This window comes from Giraffa tippelskirchi, chromosome 5, assembly GCF_054371585.1.
Source record: "Giraffa tippelskirchi isolate mGirTip1 chromosome 5, T2T-mGirTip1v1.2.pri, whole genome shotgun sequence".
NCBI lineage: Eukaryota > Metazoa > Chordata > Mammalia > Artiodactyla > Giraffidae > Giraffa > Giraffa tippelskirchi.
In genome coordinates this window covers 98,035,781-98,055,078 of record NC_137279.1, presented here as the reverse complement: position 1 = coordinate 98,055,078, position 19,298 = coordinate 98,035,781, and the positions used below count along the sequence as shown (strand labels likewise).

The window sequence follows — 19,298 nt, the reverse complement described above, 5'->3', positions numbered from 1 at the left end:
GGCTGAAGTGTGATCAGCCTTGTGATAATTACACCTACTCAGTGTTTACACAAGATGTCTGATAGCTAACAGTAAGTTAAAGTTAGTTAAGACTATAGAGGGGGACTACCATGATGGTCCAGTGGTTAAGAATCTGCCTGCGAATGCAGGGGACATGGGTTTGATCCCTGGTTTGGGAAGATCCCACATGCCTCAGAGCAACTAAGCCTGTGTGCCACAACTTTGAGCCCACAAGCCGTAACTACTGAGCCTGTGTGCTGCAACTACTGCAGCTTGGGCGCCTAGTGCTCATGCTCCGTAACAAGAGAAGCCACTGCAATGAGAGGCCTGCACACCGCAACAAAAAGGAAGCCCCACTCACCACAACTAGAGAAAGCCGGATCCCATGAAGAAGACCCAGTATAGCCAAAATAAATAAAAAGACTATAGAAGATCCCTGAACCAGGTATGGGGCTGTACTCTGCTCCCATAAGCAGTCCTTAAGTTTAAGAAAGTTCTTGTTGTAAAGTAAAACGGTATTTGAAAGAGAAGCCAATATCATAAATAGTAACATGCTTTTAGCTTTTGCTATATGTCCATCAATGAGCTAGGTACTTTGTGTATACACAAGCATACCTATCTTGCAAGGTCTGTATTATCTTCAGTATATAGATACTAAAAAACAGGCTGTGACTTTGCCCCAAATCTCTCAGCTTAAAAAGATATTTTTTTTCTTTCTAAAGCTCCTGTTTCTATACAGTTATTAGTGTTTTTTCCTCTATAGTTTGTCCTTTAGTCACAATACCATCTCACTTAACTTTGGGCAACTTATCTCATCCCAAATTGTAGTTAAGAAATTGGAGAAGTGGATTTCCCTGGTGGTACAGTGGATAAGAGTCTGCCTGCCAATGCAGGGAACACGGATTGAGTCCCTGGTCTGGGGAGATTCCACATGCCTTGGAACAATTAAGCACATGTGTAGCAGCCACCGAGCCCATGTGCTGCAACTACTGAAGCCCTTGTGCCTAGAGCCTGTGCTCTGCAACAGAAGCCACTGCAGTGACAAGCCCGTGCACTGAAACAGAGAGTAGCCCACACTCACTGAAACTAGAGAAACCCCACAAGAAGCAACGAAGACTCAGTCCAACCAAAAATAAAATAATTAATTTTTTAAAAAAGGAAAAGAAACTGGGAAGAAGTAACTTCTCCAAGCAGCCTTTCCTGCAAAATCCCCAAAGTAAATTTTGCTTCTAAACTAACTTAGGAGGCATCTTCATAAAGTTGCTGGTCAGCAACACTTAAACAGGGAGAGTTAAAGATAACCCTGCTTGTGGGAAATGAATGGGGTCTTCATATCTAGGTATGCTGGATATTTTTATATTTCCTTCAGATCACTCTCCTTCTTCCTGTATCTTGTTCTGTATCCTGAGAGGCTGTGTGTATGTGTGTGTGAAGCCGTTTCAGTCATGTCCGACTCTTTGTGACCATATGGACTGTAGCCCACCAGGCTCTTCTGTCCATGGGATTCTCCAGGCAAGAATACTGGAATGGATTGCCATGCCCTCCCCCAGGGGATCTTCCTAACTCAGGGAACGACTGGCAGGCAGGTTCTTTACCACTAGCGCCACCTGGGATTGCCCCTGGGAGGCTAACCTGGGTTCCCTGCACCTTGGCTTCCAGATGGATTCAGTCAATAGGAAGTTCTGGGCAGAAGACAGGATGGAGAAAAATGACTGAAATCAGTGTATTGATTTCCCAGTTTCCCTCCCTTGGGGTCACCTGGGCCCCATTCCTTTGATTAAAGGCCACTGCTCCTCTCAATGCTATCTCAAGAAGGCTCAGGAACACTACCTCCCTTTGTCCTTTCAGGTGTAAGGCTGTTACTAGCCTTCAGTTACTAACCTATCCCTTGCCAACAATTTTTAAAAGTAGCCCTTCAAAAAAAAAGTAGCCCTTCATTATTTTGAGCATGTCAGCTATTTTTTGTTGGGACCTTAATATACCTGGTAAAAGCAGGTGATATTTTGGATTCATAGATTTCATATTTTATCCATATACTTCAATCTTACTCTCATACATGTAACCTTAAATTCTTATGAGTCAACAGTTCTGTAAATTCTTCTGAGTCAACAGTTCTTATGGGTCAACTGCTGGCTTAAGTAACAGAGAGTGACTCATACCTGTGTGGTTCCCAAGGGTAGGGTAGTGGTATCAAGGTGACATAAATCTGAGAGATAATAATAGCTCAGGCCCCTGTGACTTAACTACAAAAGATGCTGAACAGCTTTTCAAGCTTTGTGACTGTGGAACCTTCTGTGTTTCAGGTCCCCAAAGCTTTACACAAGCTGATGGACTCTGCCTACTGGGGCCCTGGTTTCTCCATAACCTCCCAGGATGCCTCTGAGAAATCATCTTAGAAATCCCTCAGGATGATAACTTTATCCTCCTGTTAGCACATTTTGTTTTTTTTCTGAAGACAAAGTTTGAGCTAATATCCTAATTAAAAAAAAAAAGATTATCAGCAGATTTCCCATTTAGGATCATGTTTATCCCTATGTTGTCAGTGATAATTTCTTTCAATTCATCCCTTAATTTATTATTCACTACTCTGTCAGGATGAGGTGTTTCATATTGTGCTAATGAATTACATTCTTGGTAGTAGTCTATTTGGGATAAGCAACTATTTCCCACAAAGCACTTAATTTAAACCTATATATTTATATAATGCTTTATAAACCCCTGTTGGCATATTTCTTTCCATACTTTACAAAAGAAGTTGAGGTGCAGAGAGGCTAGTTGAATTGCCAAGGTCACCCACAAGACTATTAAGTGGCAGAGTCCAAGGGCTGTTTGCTCTCACTGCAACATAGTTGCTTTCCCAAGCCCTAAGAAGGTTCTTGGAGTCGAGCTTGGGTACTCTTGACTAGAGAAGTTGCCATCCTTTAGAAATACTAATAAATGAACACCCTTCACAATTAAACTGAAACCGGGACTTTAACCTGTAAATTGCAACTGCCTGCAGAGTCACAAGGTTAAAATTCTATCATACTTTTCTTTGGGATCTACATTGAAACCTGAGGGTATTTTACCCTTCTTTGTGACCACCTTCAGGGCTGAACTGAAGAATTTGTGCGAATTTGCCCTCAGAGGGCTACAAAATTTGCAGTCTTAGAATTTTTCTTTGTCTTGGCTTGGTTTGAAAGGGATAATGAAGTCAGGTGACTGAAGAGTTTCTTTACTTCTTCCTTGCTCTCCTCTACTATCCAGAAGCCAGCAATGATTTCAAACTATCTAGGTTTAAGTAAGGCATCCAGTGAGAAAAAAAAACTGAGATCTAAAGGACCTCTCCAAGCTGGTGGAAACAAGCTTCAAGGAGAAAGAGGGTAGATTCTCGAGGACAGCCGAATTTGGTGGAACTAGCTAACCAAGGTGTGAGAAGTATTCAGAGAGCATTTAAAAACCTTGAGGGGAAAATCTATAAGTGAAGTTTGTAAGGATACAAAGGGAAACAGATTGCTGAGTAGAAGCAGATCGCAAAGATAGGAATAATAGCCTAAGTGTGAGTTTGGAAGGCTCAGACGGTAAAGCGTCTGCCTACAATGCGGGACACCCGAGTTCAATCCCTAGGTCGGGAAGATCCCCTGGAGAAGGAAATGGCAACCCACTCCAGTGTTCTTGCCTGGAAAATCCCATGGATGGAGGAGCCTGGTAGGCTTACAGTTCATGGGATCGCAACGAGTCGGACACGACTGAGCAACTTCACTTTCACTTTTTCACAAGACATCACAAGATACCAATGTTTTCTCCTTTAGAGTTTTCTCATACATTATCGTACTTGAGCCTCTCAACCCCATTTTTCAGGCTAAGGCTAAGGGTGGACCTTTGACTCGGCAGGATAACAAAGAGTAAGAAATCATCTCACGGTTTTTCAACAAACTGTTCCCAGCGGATTCCTGCCCAAGCCTTTTAGGCAAAGAACCGGGAGAGAGCCCGGCGAGATTCCCTTAGCTGCAAGGCGTGGACTGGCCTCTAAGCGGCGCTGGCGACAGGGAAGCCTAGGGCTCCAACCCTGTGGGATAGATACTCCAGCCACGCGCCGGTAAAAAGCCAGACTTGTAAATCCGCAAAAGCGGCCACCGCCGGCTCAGGGCTTTAAGTGTCCTTAGCTCGAGGTAGTGGGCGGGGCAGATCCTGTAAGCCCCTCTCATTGGCCCCCGGGAGTAACGGACAGGTATTTACAGCCAGCCCGGGCCAGAGGTACCGCACTATACACGCTAGCTGTTCTTCGGCGCGCGGGGTTGGAGTGCTGCAGGGGCATACGCTAGGGGAGGCTACGGATGCGTGCAAAGAAGCACGCTTCTCGGCGCCCCTCTGGCTCTGCGAAGGGTAACTGCTCCTTAGGGAACTACTGGGGCAACCCCTGACTCCTCCAGGACTGAAGCCTTTGCTGTTTTTTTTTTTTTCTTTTTGTAGCCTTCTTCTCTTGCGACCCACGTTCTTCCAGCGAAATTCTTTTGACAAGATTGCCTGATGCGAAACTTCAATCACTTACACTGCAGCTTCATTTTATTTCTTCCCAAATACCCTCCTCCCGCCCTGTCGAGCATTCTACGAAAAAGTGCCTCTTACCTCGATCCAGAAACGGGCTTGGAGTACCCTCCCTAGCCCCACCTAAATTCTACTCGGGGTCTCCTGGGCCCTGGTTCATCTCCACGCACCATTTCTTCGCTTGTCTCTTTCAGGAAACCTTTCCTGATTAACCCCGGTGGGACTGCAGCCATCCCAATTACTCGGGGGAGAGTCAAGGCCAAGTTGAAGGCAGAAATTCTGGAGCAAAGGTGCTCAGAGCAGCCGACCGGTTCCCGTCCCGTCCCGCCCCCTCCGCGAGTAATGTCAGGCAGCGACTCGGGGACACAGCTGTATTGGGAAGCAGAGGCTCCTACATAGTAGGAGGAGGCACGTCCCAGGAGGCCCGAGGACTCTGTACACAACGCTAGTGGCTCAGCCCCGGCCGTCCGCCGTGCGGCCCGCCCGAGGCCCAGTCTGTGGAGGCCCGGAGGGGCGAGTTAAGGCAGCTTGGCTGAGGGAGAGGGGGAGTGGGAGTGTGCCAGTTACCCGAAAAGCTGGCTCACTGAGGGGGCGAACTTATCACCTCCCACTCCTCTCTCGAGGACAGGGGGAAAAGACAGTCGACAGTCAATAAATAAACCCGAGGCGGGCAGGGACCCCGGGAGACTCTCAGAGTCCAGGAAGGCTGGAGGTGTGGAACAGAGAGGGAGGTGATCTGTCGTTGGAGACGCGTCCACGCTCACGGCCTCTGAGGGCATGGGCCTCGGGGGTCCCATTTGAGGCCTTGGAGCAACTCCCTTCAAAAGTTAAAATGGCTGCCGTTAGGGACGGCCGCCTGCGAGGAGGGCCCGACGAAAGGAGGCTTCAGGGGCCCCTGGGCCTTCTCGACGTCCACCTTCTTAAGGGCGCGGCCCCGGTGCCCCTCAGGCCGACCCAGGTACAGGAGGTGTCTCCCGGCACCCCCTGAGTACCTGGAGGGGCCTCCCGAGGGGACTCGGGTGAGCAGCGCAGGGGGTGCACGGTGCGAGAAGGGCAACTTCCTGCTGCCGCCTACCCCGAGCCGGGGAGCTGGGGCAGAGAGCGCAGGCCGGGCGGCGGGGGCCGGGCACTTGCCTTCCGGGGGAACGTCTAGCCTCCGAGGCGGGGCACAGTCCCGGGGCAGCAGGCTGGGGCCGGCAAAGAGGGTGGGGGCGGGCTCCGGCGGCAGCGGCCGCGAGGTGAAAGGGGCGGCGGCCGGGGGCTCAGCCTCCTTCCTGGGCGCCTGCGGGCCGTGCAGGTAGCGCAGTAGTTCCTCCAGAGTGGTGACTTCCACGGCCTGCCCAGGACAGCCAGGCGGCGGCGGCTTCACCAGCACACGCGGCGCGGGGCCACCCGCGGCGTTCCCGCCCCGGGCGCGGCTCCGGCCCTCCTTGGCGTTGTTCCCGTTCTGGTTCCACTCCCAGGGACCCCCGGCGTGGCGGAGGTGCTTGACCGGCAGCTCTGGCGTGGACTCTGGCGTGGGCAGGCAGGCCAGCTCCGGCGGGGGTACGACCTCGGGAGGAGGCAGGAAGGTGGTGTAGAGTTGGGGCGTCTGTGCCCCCTCTCTGTCCTTGGATGGCGGCGGCGGCTCTGGGCCCGCCCCATGCAGCCGGGCCAAGCTGCGGAGGGAGAGAGGACGTGGGATCCCGGCAGACTCGATATCCTTGCTCCGACGTCGGTGCGCTCGGCGACAGGCGCAGGAGACCAGGAGGCCAGAGACCGAGGCTCCCAGGGCGAAGGCCGCGGCCACACAGGCCAGGAGGAGTGGGATGGGGACTGAGCGGGAGGCTGAGGCTGGCGGGAGGTCCCGGCGCACGCCTGCCAACCGAGAGGGAGGAGAGAAGGAGGCTCAGCGAAGGTAGGCCAGCGGGAAGACAAGTTCCGAGGTGTCCCTCTCTCCGACTGCTGCACAGCTTTCACTCCAACACAGCCTTTACCCTCTTCAGGAGTCTTCTCCCCTGACCCCTCAACACACACAGCCCACCCAACCACCGCTCACACACAAGCTAGAGCCTGGGCCTGGGGAGTCCCATCCCAGCTCCGGCCCCTGTAGCCATGCCAAGGAAAGGAAGGAAAGTCGCTCAGTCGTGTCCGACTCTTTGCGACCCCGTGGACTGTAGCCTGCCAGGCTCCTCCGTCCATGGGATTCTCCAGGCAAGAACACTGGAGTGGTTTGCCATTTCCTTCTCCAGGGGATCTTCCCGACCCAGGGATAGAACCCAGGTCTCCCGCATTGGAGGCAGACGCTTTAACCTCTGAGCCACCAGGGAAGTCCAGCCATGCCAAGAGCAACTGCCAAACTCTGCCCGTGCTGAAGGAGGCGGGGCTGGGAGGGCCAGTTCTGGGGAGGGGAAGGGAGGGGAGGCTCCAAACAGGCATTATTAGTGAGCACCAAACAATGATCAGTGAGGGGCTTAGAATTCTTCAAGAATCAGCAGCCCCACACTTCACTCCTATCCCTCCCAACCAGCCCCCTTACCCTGAGTGTGAGCTCCAAGAGTGGAAGACTGGGGCCGGGGGTGGGCATCACTGGGGGGGCTGGGGGTCTCAGGGGAAGGGCCAGGACTCAGAAGCACTGATGACAGAGACCAGGTCAGAGCCAGTGAGACTCCTGTTCTCCACCTCTGATACCCCCAGCGGGTCCCCCACCCCCTTTGGAACCCAGAAGTCCAGAACTGCAGCCTTCATTTTCCTCTGGGAATGGGGAAGGGCTTACCATCCAAGGCATTCTTTCATTTCTTTGTTCAAAAACTATATATTAGACTTCCTATTATGTGCCAAGCACTGAGCTATATGCTAGATATTTAGACTGTTAACCCTTTCAGAGACTCTTAGGGTGTCCAGGGTGCTGGTCTGCTGCTGCCATGGGGCATGGACTTGGGTGAGTATGGGCTGACCATGGTGAAGTTGGGACAACAGAACTCACCATAAGCGGAATCCCCTGTACCAGACTGACTCCCAGTAGCTCCATCTATGAAACAGGGAGAGAAAGGGTGAAGGTGGGGGGAGGCTTCATGAGGAACTGATGGGCATGACCGCATCACAGGACAGAAGCCCACACCTGGGATGGCGTCCCATGCTCAACAATGGATACAGCTGCCCTTGCCCTTTTTACCTTGGCAGTCATCATGCTCCATGGATTCCTGGTTACCAGTTGGATCCACATCAATCCTAGGAGGAAATGGAGGTGGCTCAGTGCAGGTATACTTCTTGTCCCCTCCCTCACCCTAGCCTTCAGCCTCCTCTGTTAGTAGTGGGGAGCTTTCTCCTCAGGAGATCCAGGAGCCCCTCACTTACCCACCAGGTGCCCTGATATCCACGCAGCCTCTGGAGCTGTCCCATCCACAGTATGGGTCCTGAGAAGCCAGACAGCTCCTAGGGAAAACTGAGTCATATGAGGCTGGGACCCTCTACTCTAATCACAGTCCATTCCCCTGCCTCTTTCACTCTCACCCTGGCCTGCAGGAGGCTCCTAGCCTGATACTCCCATCCTATCCACATCAATCCCTAGTCCCGTCCCTGGTGACTGCCCACCTGCAGGATGCTTGTGGACATCCCACCACACACAACCACTCCCTTCATTTCCCTGCCACCCCCAATGCCTTTGTTCCTGCAGGCCCAGGGAGCCTGGCCTCAAGTTCCTCTCACCTCCGACAGGCCCCATGCTGCGCACATCGACTAAGAGGGAGGTAGATGATGCAGCCAGAAAAAGCCACAAAGAGCCTGTGACCTTCAGTGTCCAGCTCCAGCCCTATGACCCGCCGTGCTGTTTGGGCTGCCCGCTTCCCACTGCACCTAAGGTGAGGCCAGAAGGAGTCAGAGATGGAGCAGTTGAGGCTCCTTTTTCCCTGGGTGAGGTAAAGAAAAGAAGGTGGGGAGGCATACAAGTAACTGAATACAACTCATGGGGCTAACCTGCAATGCCACACAATGTCATCTTCTCTCCAAGTCCCTTTCTCTTCCCCACAACTTCCAATATCGGAGTCCCCACCCCATCCCCATATCCCCATCTCCCGCCTCACATCCCATCCCTGCTTTGCAGGGGGCCTGCTGGACAAAGGGCTCACCGGGAGGGGCTGTAGGCATCAATCTCTTCCAACAGAATGGGCTCAGAGCCCCCAGATTGCCCCCCTGGGGGCAGCACCTTCAGCACTGTCCCATCATTGGAGCCAAGGAACAGGACTGTGGTGTTACTGTAGGGACCAGCCATGCCATCCACAGCCACCTGGGTCAGTAGGGCCCTGGAAGAATAGGCCTCAGTTCAGGACAGCCTGACCAGTGGAAGCTTGAGTGTTTCAAGGACCTGGATACCCGTTTTCTGCCCTTCCCCCAGCCCAGGGTCTCCTTCTTAGCTCTGTCTCTCCCACTTTCATAGGTTCTTCCTCTTACTAATTTGATTTACCTTGTGGGGTCAGAAAAAGAGAGTGGGTAAGGGGCAGATGGCAGTGGTCAGCATTTTTTAGCCCTATACCTGCTGGTGAGGGTGAGCAGAGGCTGATGGGTGGCAGGTGGCACAGCAGGGTCCAGGAGTGGGTGAGCCTTGATGAAGGTCAAGACATCATCAGGGAGGTCTCGAGAAGAGGGGAACAATGCAGCCACACCTACTCCTGCACAGGATCCGGGCCTGGAGGACACATAGGAAGAGGCGGCTTTAGGGCAGGGAGCTGTGGTCACAGAGCCTAACTAAGCCCCAGCAGCCTGCCCTAAGGCCAGGAGGGCCCTTGTTCCATCTGCGCACAGACATTCATACTACTGCTTCCCTCCCTGCTGCCAACCCATGACAGCCTCCTCCCCAGGCCTTGGACACCTTGCCCTCTCCTCATAACCTATTTGGGGAGCAGACACTGCTTGCTTCTGCCTCCACCAAAGCCCCCCCATCCTGGGTACCTGGGGGAGGGGACCCTGTCCTCAGACACAGGGGTCCAGGCCCCATCCAGACTCCTCTGCTCCTTGAACTTGCCCTCAAACCCACGCTCGATATCATCCAGGTAGAAGGCGCAGACCGCAGAGCCAGGGATGCTGAGGGAGCCAGAGAACGATGTGGGCTAGGTGTTAGAAGGGACAGCAGAGCGCCTCCCAGGTAAGACTTGGCCGCTCCCCTTCACATACCATCTTAGGGGAGAGCCTGAGAGAGCAGGGCAGCCCCTGGGGGCCATGCAAGGAATAAAAAGGACAGAACAACAAACTGGCTCTGAATGGAGCTTCCCCTCACCGCCCTCATCAGTAGGCTCTGAGGGACGATCTTTGTTGCTGGGGGGCACGGAGGGAAGGGGACAGACTGGGCTACATTGACTAGTCTAGTACCAACCTATTGGTCTGGGTGGTGAAGACCCCAAAGAGAGCAGAGCGACCATACAAGTTCACAGGCCCTGTCAAGGCCTGTAAGACGTCAAAATAGAAGGTAGAGTCTCCAGGGACAGAGCAATTGAGCCGCAGCTTCAGGAAGGATGTCCAGTGGCGGTCCAAGGCCCGAGGTGAGCCACCCATGTCCCGCTTACACACACGGGCCACACGGGAGAACTGCACCTGTCAGAGGAGAGTCGGAGAGGAAGATCAGTGAGCAAGCCCCCAGGCCAGAGGGATGAGAGTGGTTTGGTGGGGTTAGAGTACCAAGAGACCAATGTCAGGGACACAGCGGAGGAAGGATGTGGTGTGGCTGGTCTGCCTGGGTCAGCGTGAGGGACAGCAGGATGAGGGGACAGAGGCCTGAGGGCAGCTCCATGGTGGGGGCTCAGAGCCCAGCCTGGAGCTCTTCCCTGAATGTCTGGCTCCTAGGATCCAGCAGAACCGTCTAGCTACCACCCCCGGTGCCCACCTCCTTACCCTCCCCAGCCGAGCATCCTCCACAGAGACTTCTCGGAAGAAGAAGTAGACATGGTCTCCATGCTCCAAAGCGTGGACAAAATGTGGCTCTGAGTGGGGAGTGACAGGAACGGTATGGAAGAGTATCTGTACCTGTCCAGAATCTCCTGATCCCACGCAGCCTTTCCTCTTAGCACACCTGCACACAATTACCACCACCTGCCTGCCGCAGCCCTCCCCCTGCACCTCCTCCCCAAGAGCAGCCTCCCTCCCCCAGGCCCGCCCTGACCTCGGAGCCACTTGGAGTCGTACTTGGCGGAGCGGAGCGGGGGCTGAGGCCCAAGGCTTCGGTAAACCACAGCGTCACTGGCCTGGAAATCTGCAGCTGTGGCTGAATACAGGCTGCCCTCTGGAGGGGTGGGTAGGGTGGCATCAGGGGGGCTCAGGGATCTGTATCTTGGCTCTTCTTGGGCCTCCCACACCCCTACCTTGGCCTGACCCTGGCCCCTACCTCACCCCTAATTCAGGAACATGCAGGAAAGACCAAACTGGGAAAGAGGCTATCATGGTAGCCACATGCCTGCTTCTCACATGCCCAGGTGCACACCTGCAAACACGGCCACATTGGACTGGGTGGCATCAAAGGGGCATCGAGCCTGCCCACTCAGCTCCTCACCCTCCTGCTGCAGCGAAGTTATCTGGAGGCAGAAGGAACAGGTTCTTGGATCCCTTGGGGTGTTGCAAATCTGGCTCCATAGCCCACTTCCTCACATCCCCTTGCCCCACCTCTTCCGGACCCTCCACCCTGGGCACTCCCATCCCCCAACCCCTGCTTGTCCATCCCCACCAAACTGATTCCCCAGCTTGAGTTCTCCTCCCACTCCCATCTTGATGCCCCACCCTCTCCTTTGTACCCCATAGCTGCGGCACACAGGGCTGAATGAGTTCGTTCCACAAGCAAGGAGTGTCTGGGAGTCCCAGGGCACAAGAACGCGAATGTAGTTGTAGCACTCGTCCTAGAGAATAGAATCCAGAATTCTATGTCAACCACAGGGCTCCTTGGGACTGGGACAGGGACAGGGGGTCATGGAAGTAGGGTTATCCTCCTTGAGCCAGTTAGAGCAATAGAGGGTGAAGTTTCAAAGAAGCTATTTACTACTGGTCCTGGGGCCTTGGGCAAGTTCTTTGGCCTCTCAGAGCCTCACTCTTCTTTTGTGTGAGATGTGTAAAGGAAGCTAAAAATCACATTTCCCTTTCCTGTATATTTTCCTCTGTGGCTTGAGATAAGAGAAGTAGTGGAGATTTGGGTACAGTGGAGGGTCAGTTGGAAAGAGCCTGGAGGCTGCGTCGTCTCCTACCCTCAAGATTTTCATCCCACTCCTCACCGTCAGCTTGCCCCGCACGGCACAGTTCTCCATGTCTTGGCTCCTCCATGTTAGATACTAGAGGGAAAAGTAGAAGAGGGAAAATCATGGCGCAACCTAGATCCACTGCACATTATGGTTCCCTTTTGAGTCTTCTTCCCACCCACTGGATCCCCATTAGCCCTTTCCGGCCTCATCTCCATGCCTTAACCTCCTCCCACACAGCCCCTCACCTTGTTGGGCACGAGCCCCTCCCCTTCTTCTTGGGCTTGAAGATCAAAGGAGAAAACGTGATCCCTGAAGGGATAAGCAAGGAGGGATCAGAGCCAAGCCATGGCTCCCCACTTGAACTCCTGAGTCCCCACCTAGTCCATGTTCAGCTGCTTGGGGACAAACAATGTAGACCTCCTGCCCTGTCTTCTCCCCCTGACTCCACACCTTGGCAACTATATTCTGGGTCCTAGCATGTCCACATCCCAGGGCTTGTACACCTGCATGTGTCCTCTGCAAGATGTTGCAGTGGCCATGCAGGTCCCATGCCTGCCTGGGAACAGGCATGGCAGCCCCACAATGGTGCCACAGCCAGTTTACCTGGCAGCCACTAGCAAGGTCCGGTTCAGGGTCAGGAATCTCTGAAAGTCCAGCCCAAGTTCGGCAACCACAGCATCATCCTCCAGGCCCCGGAACCAGGATAATGGAGAAATACCTAGAAGGCACAGAGAGGTAGGTGCTGATGCCCTCAGGATATAACACTCCTTCAACATCCTCTCCAATCAGAGGAAACCCAGCCTTGGACATAGTGGATATGTGAGATGAGTTGTGAGGTATTAATAAAGGTATTAGTAACGCTATTAATAAATACAGTATCAGCTAACTCTGAGCACTTCATCTCTGCCAAGCACTGTGTTAGCACTTGAGCTGCATCGTCTCATTTCAGACAACAACCCTATGAAGTAGGTTGGTGCCATCTTACAGATGCGGAACCTGAGGCTTAAAGCCAATAAGAAATTTGCAGAGCTCATTTAGCTTGGGAGTGGTAGGCATCCCAATTCAGATCCAGGTCTGTCTGAGTTCAGAACTGAGCCCAACCCAGTTCTTAGATCTGCCTTAGGGCTAGCAATTCCCTTTCATTCCACATTGAATGCTGTCCCATGTAGACCATTTCCTCACCCCATCTCTCCCAGCCCTCTTTTTGCACCCTCCCCTCAAGGCTCTGCACAGACCACCTCAATCCTCCAAGCTTTCTGCCTCCTCTGACCAACTCCAGCATCCACCTGGCCTGATCATGGAAACCACAGTTATCAGTGTTCAGAGGGAGCCCAGAGTTCAGAGATGATTTAACATTTGTACCGTGATTGGAACTGCGTCTGGCACATCTAAGTGTTTGCTACTCTTATCTATCCCCCAACAGTTACTCTCAATAACCTAACTGCCATTCCTTCAACCTTAAAATTACTCTAAATTCTACATATATAACAGGAAACTGCAAATAGATAAAGGTCCATCACAGTGGGACGATGGCCCTTCCCTCTGGTGTGAAGCAGGCCAGTGTGACCCCAGGTAAGGACAGGATATGCCCTCTCCCTCCCCCCAAGCCTTCTCACTCAGCCTTTCCTCCTCTCTCCTGACTGGGCCTGGGACATTCAGTAGGTCCTACCGTGACGGACCTAGATGTAGTGATGATAAAGTGGTGGAGAGGGAGGTAAGAGATGTTGGGAACCACTGAATTAGTCCCAAGCCTTCATTTTGTAGCTAATAATAATAGCAAACACATATACATCATTTACTTTGTGCCAGACAGTGTTCTTAGCACTTTACCTGTATTACCTCATTTAATCCCTAAATAACTCTATGAGGTAAAATACTTTTTTTGGTCATGCCTCATGGCCCGTGGGATCTTGGTTCCCAAACCAGGAACTGAACCCATGATCACTGTGGTGAAAGCACCGGACCACCAGGGATTCCTGGTAGAATACAATTATTATCTTCATTTTGCTGATGAGACTGAGGCAAAGAAGGTTAAATAACTGCTCATAAAATGAGCAGCTTTAACAGGAATTTGAACCTGCTAAGGTTTGGTCTGACCAAGAGTCCATGTTCTTTATCACTGAACAATACTTCCTGGAAGTGAAGAAAGTCGGCCCACAGGTGAGAAGTGACTGGCCTCAGTGCCACTCCACCTGTCTGCTCCTCTTTCCTGTCAGCTCTTAGCTTCCTTGAGACTGAGAGCCTTCCTGCAGCTTGCCACCCACACAAAAGGTCTCAGTGTCTAATTGCCAAGACTGAGTGCTGAGCTCACATAGAGGGCTAGGGAAGCACTCACCTTGCAGGTCAGAGGTCAGCAGAGGGAGAGGGTCCTGGGGAAATGCAGCCTGGGTGTGGGGAATTGAGAGCAGCAAGAGTAGTAGAAGCAAGGGCATGAAGTGGGGGGCACGGGGCATTCTGTGTGGGGCAGCTCAGGCCCCAGGGGGTGCCCCCTCACCCATATGCTGGCCCTGAAAGAGAAGACAGAAGTGAGGAAAGGGGCCAAACTTCCTCCACCTTTGAAGCAGGAGGGCTCCTTCCCAGGTCTATCCCCAGAAGACCCTGTGGAGAAGGGTAAAGAATCCTATCTCTGGCACTGCCTCAGTGCCAGGCGGCTGTCACTGTCACTCAAGGCCCTTCCCTCTCCAACTGGCCCAAACTGGCTGGTGTGAAGCCTGCCAGTGTGACCCCAGGTAAGGACAGGATACGCCCGCTCCCTCCCCTCAGCCTTCTCACTCAGCCTTTCCTCCTCTCTCCTGACTGGGCCTGGGACATTCGGTAGGTGACACCTCCTGGCCCCCTCTTGCTAACCTCGTCTCAGCTATAATTAGACACTGAAGCCTTAAAATTATAAATAGTGATTCCTTGGCACAGAGGGGAGGAAGAGGATATCATGTCTGCCTCCCCTCCCTCACAGACCCCCATGGCACCCTGGGAGCAATTTAGGCACTGTGCCTTGGTAGAGGCAGCTGTGAGGCAGCCATCATACTGTTTAGGGCTGAGGAAGAGCAGAGTTGGGGAGGCAGCCCAGGGGTCTTTGCCCTGGTCTAAGCTCGTGCTTCTAGGGCCCTTTCCATTGCTAGGGAAAAGCTGGGTAGGGAGGGGAGTGGGGGAGGGGGGCTGTCTTAGCCAAAAATGAATCTGCATCAAAGCCAGATCAGAGGCTAAATTTAGCTCTGGCTGCAGCTGTCTGCCCGACCACTGTGCCCCCTCCCAGCCTCCCTAGCCCCCTGTTCCCTCCCCAACTCCTAAGAAACCTTGCATGTACTCAATTTGGAGAAGAGCGGACCCATCCCCTGTGAGGAGCCAGTCATAGAAGGGGCTATACTGGTGAGGAGATATGGCTGAACATGTCCCTCTCTCCCTTCCTTCCCTCTTTGGGCTGCCTTGGAATGAAAATATAAATAATTCAATGACAGGCAGGCGATTATAGCCCAAAGTCCAGGAAAAGATAGATATGGTGGAAGGGACTGTAAGACAGCCCTCCTTCCCACCCATCAGCCTCCATCGGCCTTCCCCAGCCAAGCTGACCCTGGCTGGAACCCACAGTGGGAGGTGGACACCAGCTTCCTGCCTTCCCCTGAAGTTGAAATGAGAGGCTGAGTAAGCCCAGGAAATCAGGTCAGCAAAGGTGAGACTCCCTCGTTTCCGTGAACAGTTATTCTTCACTAATCCTCAGTTGCCTGTCCCTCCATGTCCCCCAAAGAAGATACCCTGGGCTTCCAGGCCTACCCCATTCCATCTCCCCCACAACTCCACTCTTGGAGCCAGGACCCAAGTGTACCCCACCCCCAATCCAGCGTCACTGATGGGGAGGCTGACGTCAGATGGGATCCCAAGAGAGCTGGAGGAGGGGAAGGGGTAGGAGCACATAATGATGACCCCCTCCCCAGGGGCAGAGCCGTCAGCTAGCTAACGACCCTCTGGTGCTGAAAGGCCAAGCCTCCCTCTGCCACCCCTCCCCACGTTTCCGGATGTTGATGCTCCCAGGGGAAGAGAAAGGGACACAGCTTGTCTCCTATCCTCCCCCTCCTGTCCCCCCCCCAAGTTGCCCTGGGCAACTGGTATCTTCACCCAGGAAACAACTTCAGTCTCAGGCAAGTGGGGAGAATGATCTGACCCTCTTCCATTCCCAGGCCATACCTACTTCAATCCCCTGCCCTTAGGGGCTATTGCCCTTTCCTTACCTGGGGTGGTGATGCCTGTGGGGATTTGAGGGGGATAGGAGACCTCTGACCTGATGGAAGAAGGGACAGAAGGAGGGAAGAGACAGTTATACCACCTTACCACATCCCTTAAAAGTAAATGTGATCATCAGGAAAAGTCGAATGAGGCTAGGGTAGGGGAGATGCTGCCCTGGAACTGGGGGACACATTGACATTGAGCTTGATTACAAAGGTGCTGGCCATTCATGCCTAGAGCTGTGAGGGCAAGGGCAGGGGCTGGGGCTGGACCCTATCCAGAAAATCTTGGAACTTCAGAACCAGTCTTGGGAAAAGTGTAGATTGGGAGAGTTTGGAGGGCATGCTGACCACTCCCACAAGAAAACCTTCAGAACCCTGCAGCCTTCTTAGTAAAAGCACCCTAGCTGGGGACAATAGAGACTAATTTGCATAACATTTGCATCCTCTTCATCCGTAAGCAAAATGCTCTAATACCAAGCACTCCCAGCCCCTTCCTTCCCTCAGAGCAGGCCCTGCCTCCCTCCCACCCAGTCTTTCTCCACCCTACCCCTACTTTAGACTGGATTAGTCCAGCCTCTGAAAACACTTGGCTGGCCATTGCATTGCCCCCCCAGACTTAACTATGCTGTCTTTAAGAGGGCTTCCCATAGATGATTTTAATGAGCAGCATCTGAGTTGCCTCCATGCAACCCCTGGCTTGGGGAAAGGCTTACCCTGCCAGGACCAATCCCAGCTGCTTCACACCCCCCATTTGGAGCAAATGGGGGAGGCCTGGCCAGCTCTTTCTCCCCCTCCTAGGTTCTCCCCTTGCTGGGAAGAGGAAACAGCCCTTCTCTCTCCTCCTGGCCCTGCAGCCACCTCTGGGGAATGGCCAGCGTCATAGCCAGATTCTAGCAGGGGGCTGGGGAAGGGATGGAGAAGGGGAGACCCGTCTGGGGACAATAGCAGGAAGCCTTCGGGCTGGTCGCCTGCCCCAGTCCACATTCCTCTAAGGATGGGGTGGTGGGGGGGGGCACACCAAGGAGCCTCAGGGAACAGGCGCCTTCCCTTCTCGAAGACAGTTCCCCTCACCCTTAGCTATCAGCCCCATGCTTGCTACCTACCCTCCCTCCCACCCAGCCCCAAACGAGGACAATCCAGGTGTCTAGAGCCTCGCTTGAGGTGGGCCTGAGGCCAGGGGCTCGACGTGTCTCCCCCTCACTGGATCTGGGGCTCAGAGAGGGGCGGGTAGCAGAGTCTGGGCCGGGACCGGGTCCCAGAGCCACGTTAGCGGGAGGAGGGGCTGGAGGGGCCTGCAGGCGCAGATCGAACAGGGATGGGAGCGGGGGTTGGGAGCGGAGGCGGGTCTCCGAGGCCAGGGAAACAGGGCCAGAGGCTTGGAACCGAGGAGGGCGGGCCTGCGGCCAGCGCAGAGCGGGGTCCGCGGGCTGGAGATGCAATCGTCAGCCGGGTTCTCCGTCTTGGGAGACCAAGGTCTAACAAAGCCTCTGGGCGAGTGGGGTGAAGGAAGGTTATGGGCTCTAGGACTAATGTTTCTCGGGGGCCCATTCCCGACTCTATGATCAAGTCAACCCTGCTGGGAGGTGCTCACACTCGCGCTTGCACAATGACAGAGGTGCAGCCGGAACATCAAAGTCTGGAACGACACGTTCTCCTTCCCATCCCTGCAGGGGAAACGCGAGGGTCCGGTTCCCCACGGGTCTCAAAGCCTTAATCTCTCTGCTGGGGAGGTAAGAGACCAGGTTTTCCACCCTCTGTACGTACGGCGCGCGCCTCAAATAATGCCTTTCGCGCTCCTCAATGCGAGGGATGCGACTCGGAGAAGCCAGGTCGCAAGAGGCGCCCAGACCTTGCGCCCCACAGTGCCGTAGCGGGGCTCCCCTCTTCCCTCGATTCACCCCAACTCCACTGACCCTCTCCGTCATCCGAGCACGACAGAGCGCTGGCGCCCTCCGAGGTCCCTCTGGCACTTCGAAGCTTGCCCCCAATCTTCGGCGCCCCGATCCTCCCCGCCTCCCTGCAGCCCCAGCCCTACTCCGGGATACTTGCTCCGAGATCCGGGTCAGCGGGAGAGAGATCGCAGCGGTCGAGCAGCGGCCGCGCACCGCGCCGAGTTCTCAATCGGTTGGGGCTCCAGCGAAATGTGGTGATGTCCGAATTGGATGGAGCTTGGATCTGGGCTCCTGGGCGCTGTCAGGTCGGGCGAGTCCTGGGTCCCAGTCGCAAACCCCACTCCCGCCGCGGTTCCGCGGAGGAAAACAATGCGACCGCCCGGAGCTCTGGGCCGGGCCCCAGCCGCCCCGCCCGCCTCCCGACCGGACCCGCCTCCGGCCCGCCTCGGGGTCCCCATTACTAATCGGGCTCTCGGAGGCCGGTTAGACACCGCCTTCTCGACACCTCTCCACCAATAATTCTCGGAGGAGGAGGGGCGTCGGGAGCACCGCCCACCGAGAGGGCCTGGCCGGGAGGCTGAGCAGGAGACCATAGCCAGGCGCGAGATCCACGGACGGTCGCTGAGACCCGGTCAGAGGAGGGGACACACGTTTTAACGTGGAGAGGCCCTGGGAAGAAATCTCACAAGAGAGGAAGGAACAGCAGCTGGGAGGAGAGACAGACAGGAAACCCGAGGACCTCGGCTGGGCTGGGCTGTCAGCCGGCGTGACCCTCCCTCTCTTCCCTCTCCAATGTCTTTGACTATCCTGCTCCTGGGTACACCTCTCCCCTTCTCTGCCCTCAAACCTCTATTCCTCCTCTCCACTCTTTTTACATCAAACCGTTTATTCTTCTCATGTACCTCCTCTGGTTCATCCTGACTCGGGTAAGGGAGACCTAGCATGCATTTGACGGCTTGAGGCCTGGAAAAGGAAAGAAAGATGTCGCCAGGAAGTTTGCCTTATCGTCATCATCTCCCCTCCTATCCCTACTGTCAAAGCAAGATGTACTTAGACCAGTAGGCCAGAAACTAAGGAGCCAGGAAGTCAGGGTGGCCAGCAGTTAGGCTGCTGGTTGATGGAAGAGGACAGGTGAGTAGGGCTGAAGCCAAAACAGAGATGTGGAGACTGGGACAAACTGATTCAGAGAGTCACACAGAAAGAGGAGCAACATGGAACCTGAAAGAAAGGAAAAGTAATCAGCTGCCCCAACCCCATATATCCTTACTGCCCCACAGACAAGGATTAGTGATGTCCCATTTTTCCTCAGGGGACCCTGGACATCCCTCCAAACAGCAAAACTGCCCTTTCTTGATCCCCACCCTCTATAAAGACCCTTTGATTCCAGGAATGTCAGTGGGGAGGAAGAAAGGCTACTTCAGACAGCACTGCTTAGCTCCCACCTTGGTATTGCCTGCTAAGATTCT

General features: G+C 54.1%; 1 protein-coding gene across 17 annotated transcripts; it reads right to left on the bottom strand.

Moving 5' to 3' along the window:
* Window positions 1–4,884: 4,884 nt before the first annotated feature.
* SEMA6C (semaphorin 6C) lies at window positions 4,885–18,190 on the bottom strand. Of its 17 annotated transcripts, none has more exons than XM_081487642.1 (21): window positions 17,990–18,190; window positions 17,532–17,662; window positions 15,944–15,993; window positions 14,032–14,227; window positions 12,324–12,462; window positions 11,966–12,029; window positions 11,754–11,810; window positions 11,283–11,384; window positions 10,976–11,066; window positions 10,658–10,777; window positions 10,390–10,478; window positions 9,875–10,092; window positions 9,454–9,585; window positions 9,038–9,190; window positions 8,634–8,807; window positions 8,215–8,361; window positions 7,864–7,941; window positions 7,682–7,737; window positions 7,493–7,537; window positions 7,046–7,141; window positions 4,885–6,384 (listed from the first exon to the last, which is right to left on the bottom strand). In XM_081487642.1, the coding sequence occupies exons 4-21, from the start codon at window positions 14,171–14,173 to the stop codon at window positions 5,348–5,350; spliced, it is 2,940 nt and encodes a 979-aa protein (XP_081343768.1). In that variant the 5' UTR covers window positions 14,174–14,227; window positions 15,944–15,993; window positions 17,532–17,662; window positions 17,990–18,190; the 3' UTR covers window positions 4,885–5,347. The 17 variants fall into 17 exon arrangements, with proteins under 17 accessions (XP_081343768.1, XP_081343771.1, XP_081343779.1 ...); XM_081487645.1 differs by having other exon boundaries at window positions 12,324–12,438; window positions 14,056–14,227; XM_081487653.1 differs by having other exon boundaries at window positions 10,681–10,777; window positions 12,324–12,438; window positions 14,056–14,227.
* Between the last annotated feature and the right edge of the window lie 1,108 nt (window positions 18,191–19,298).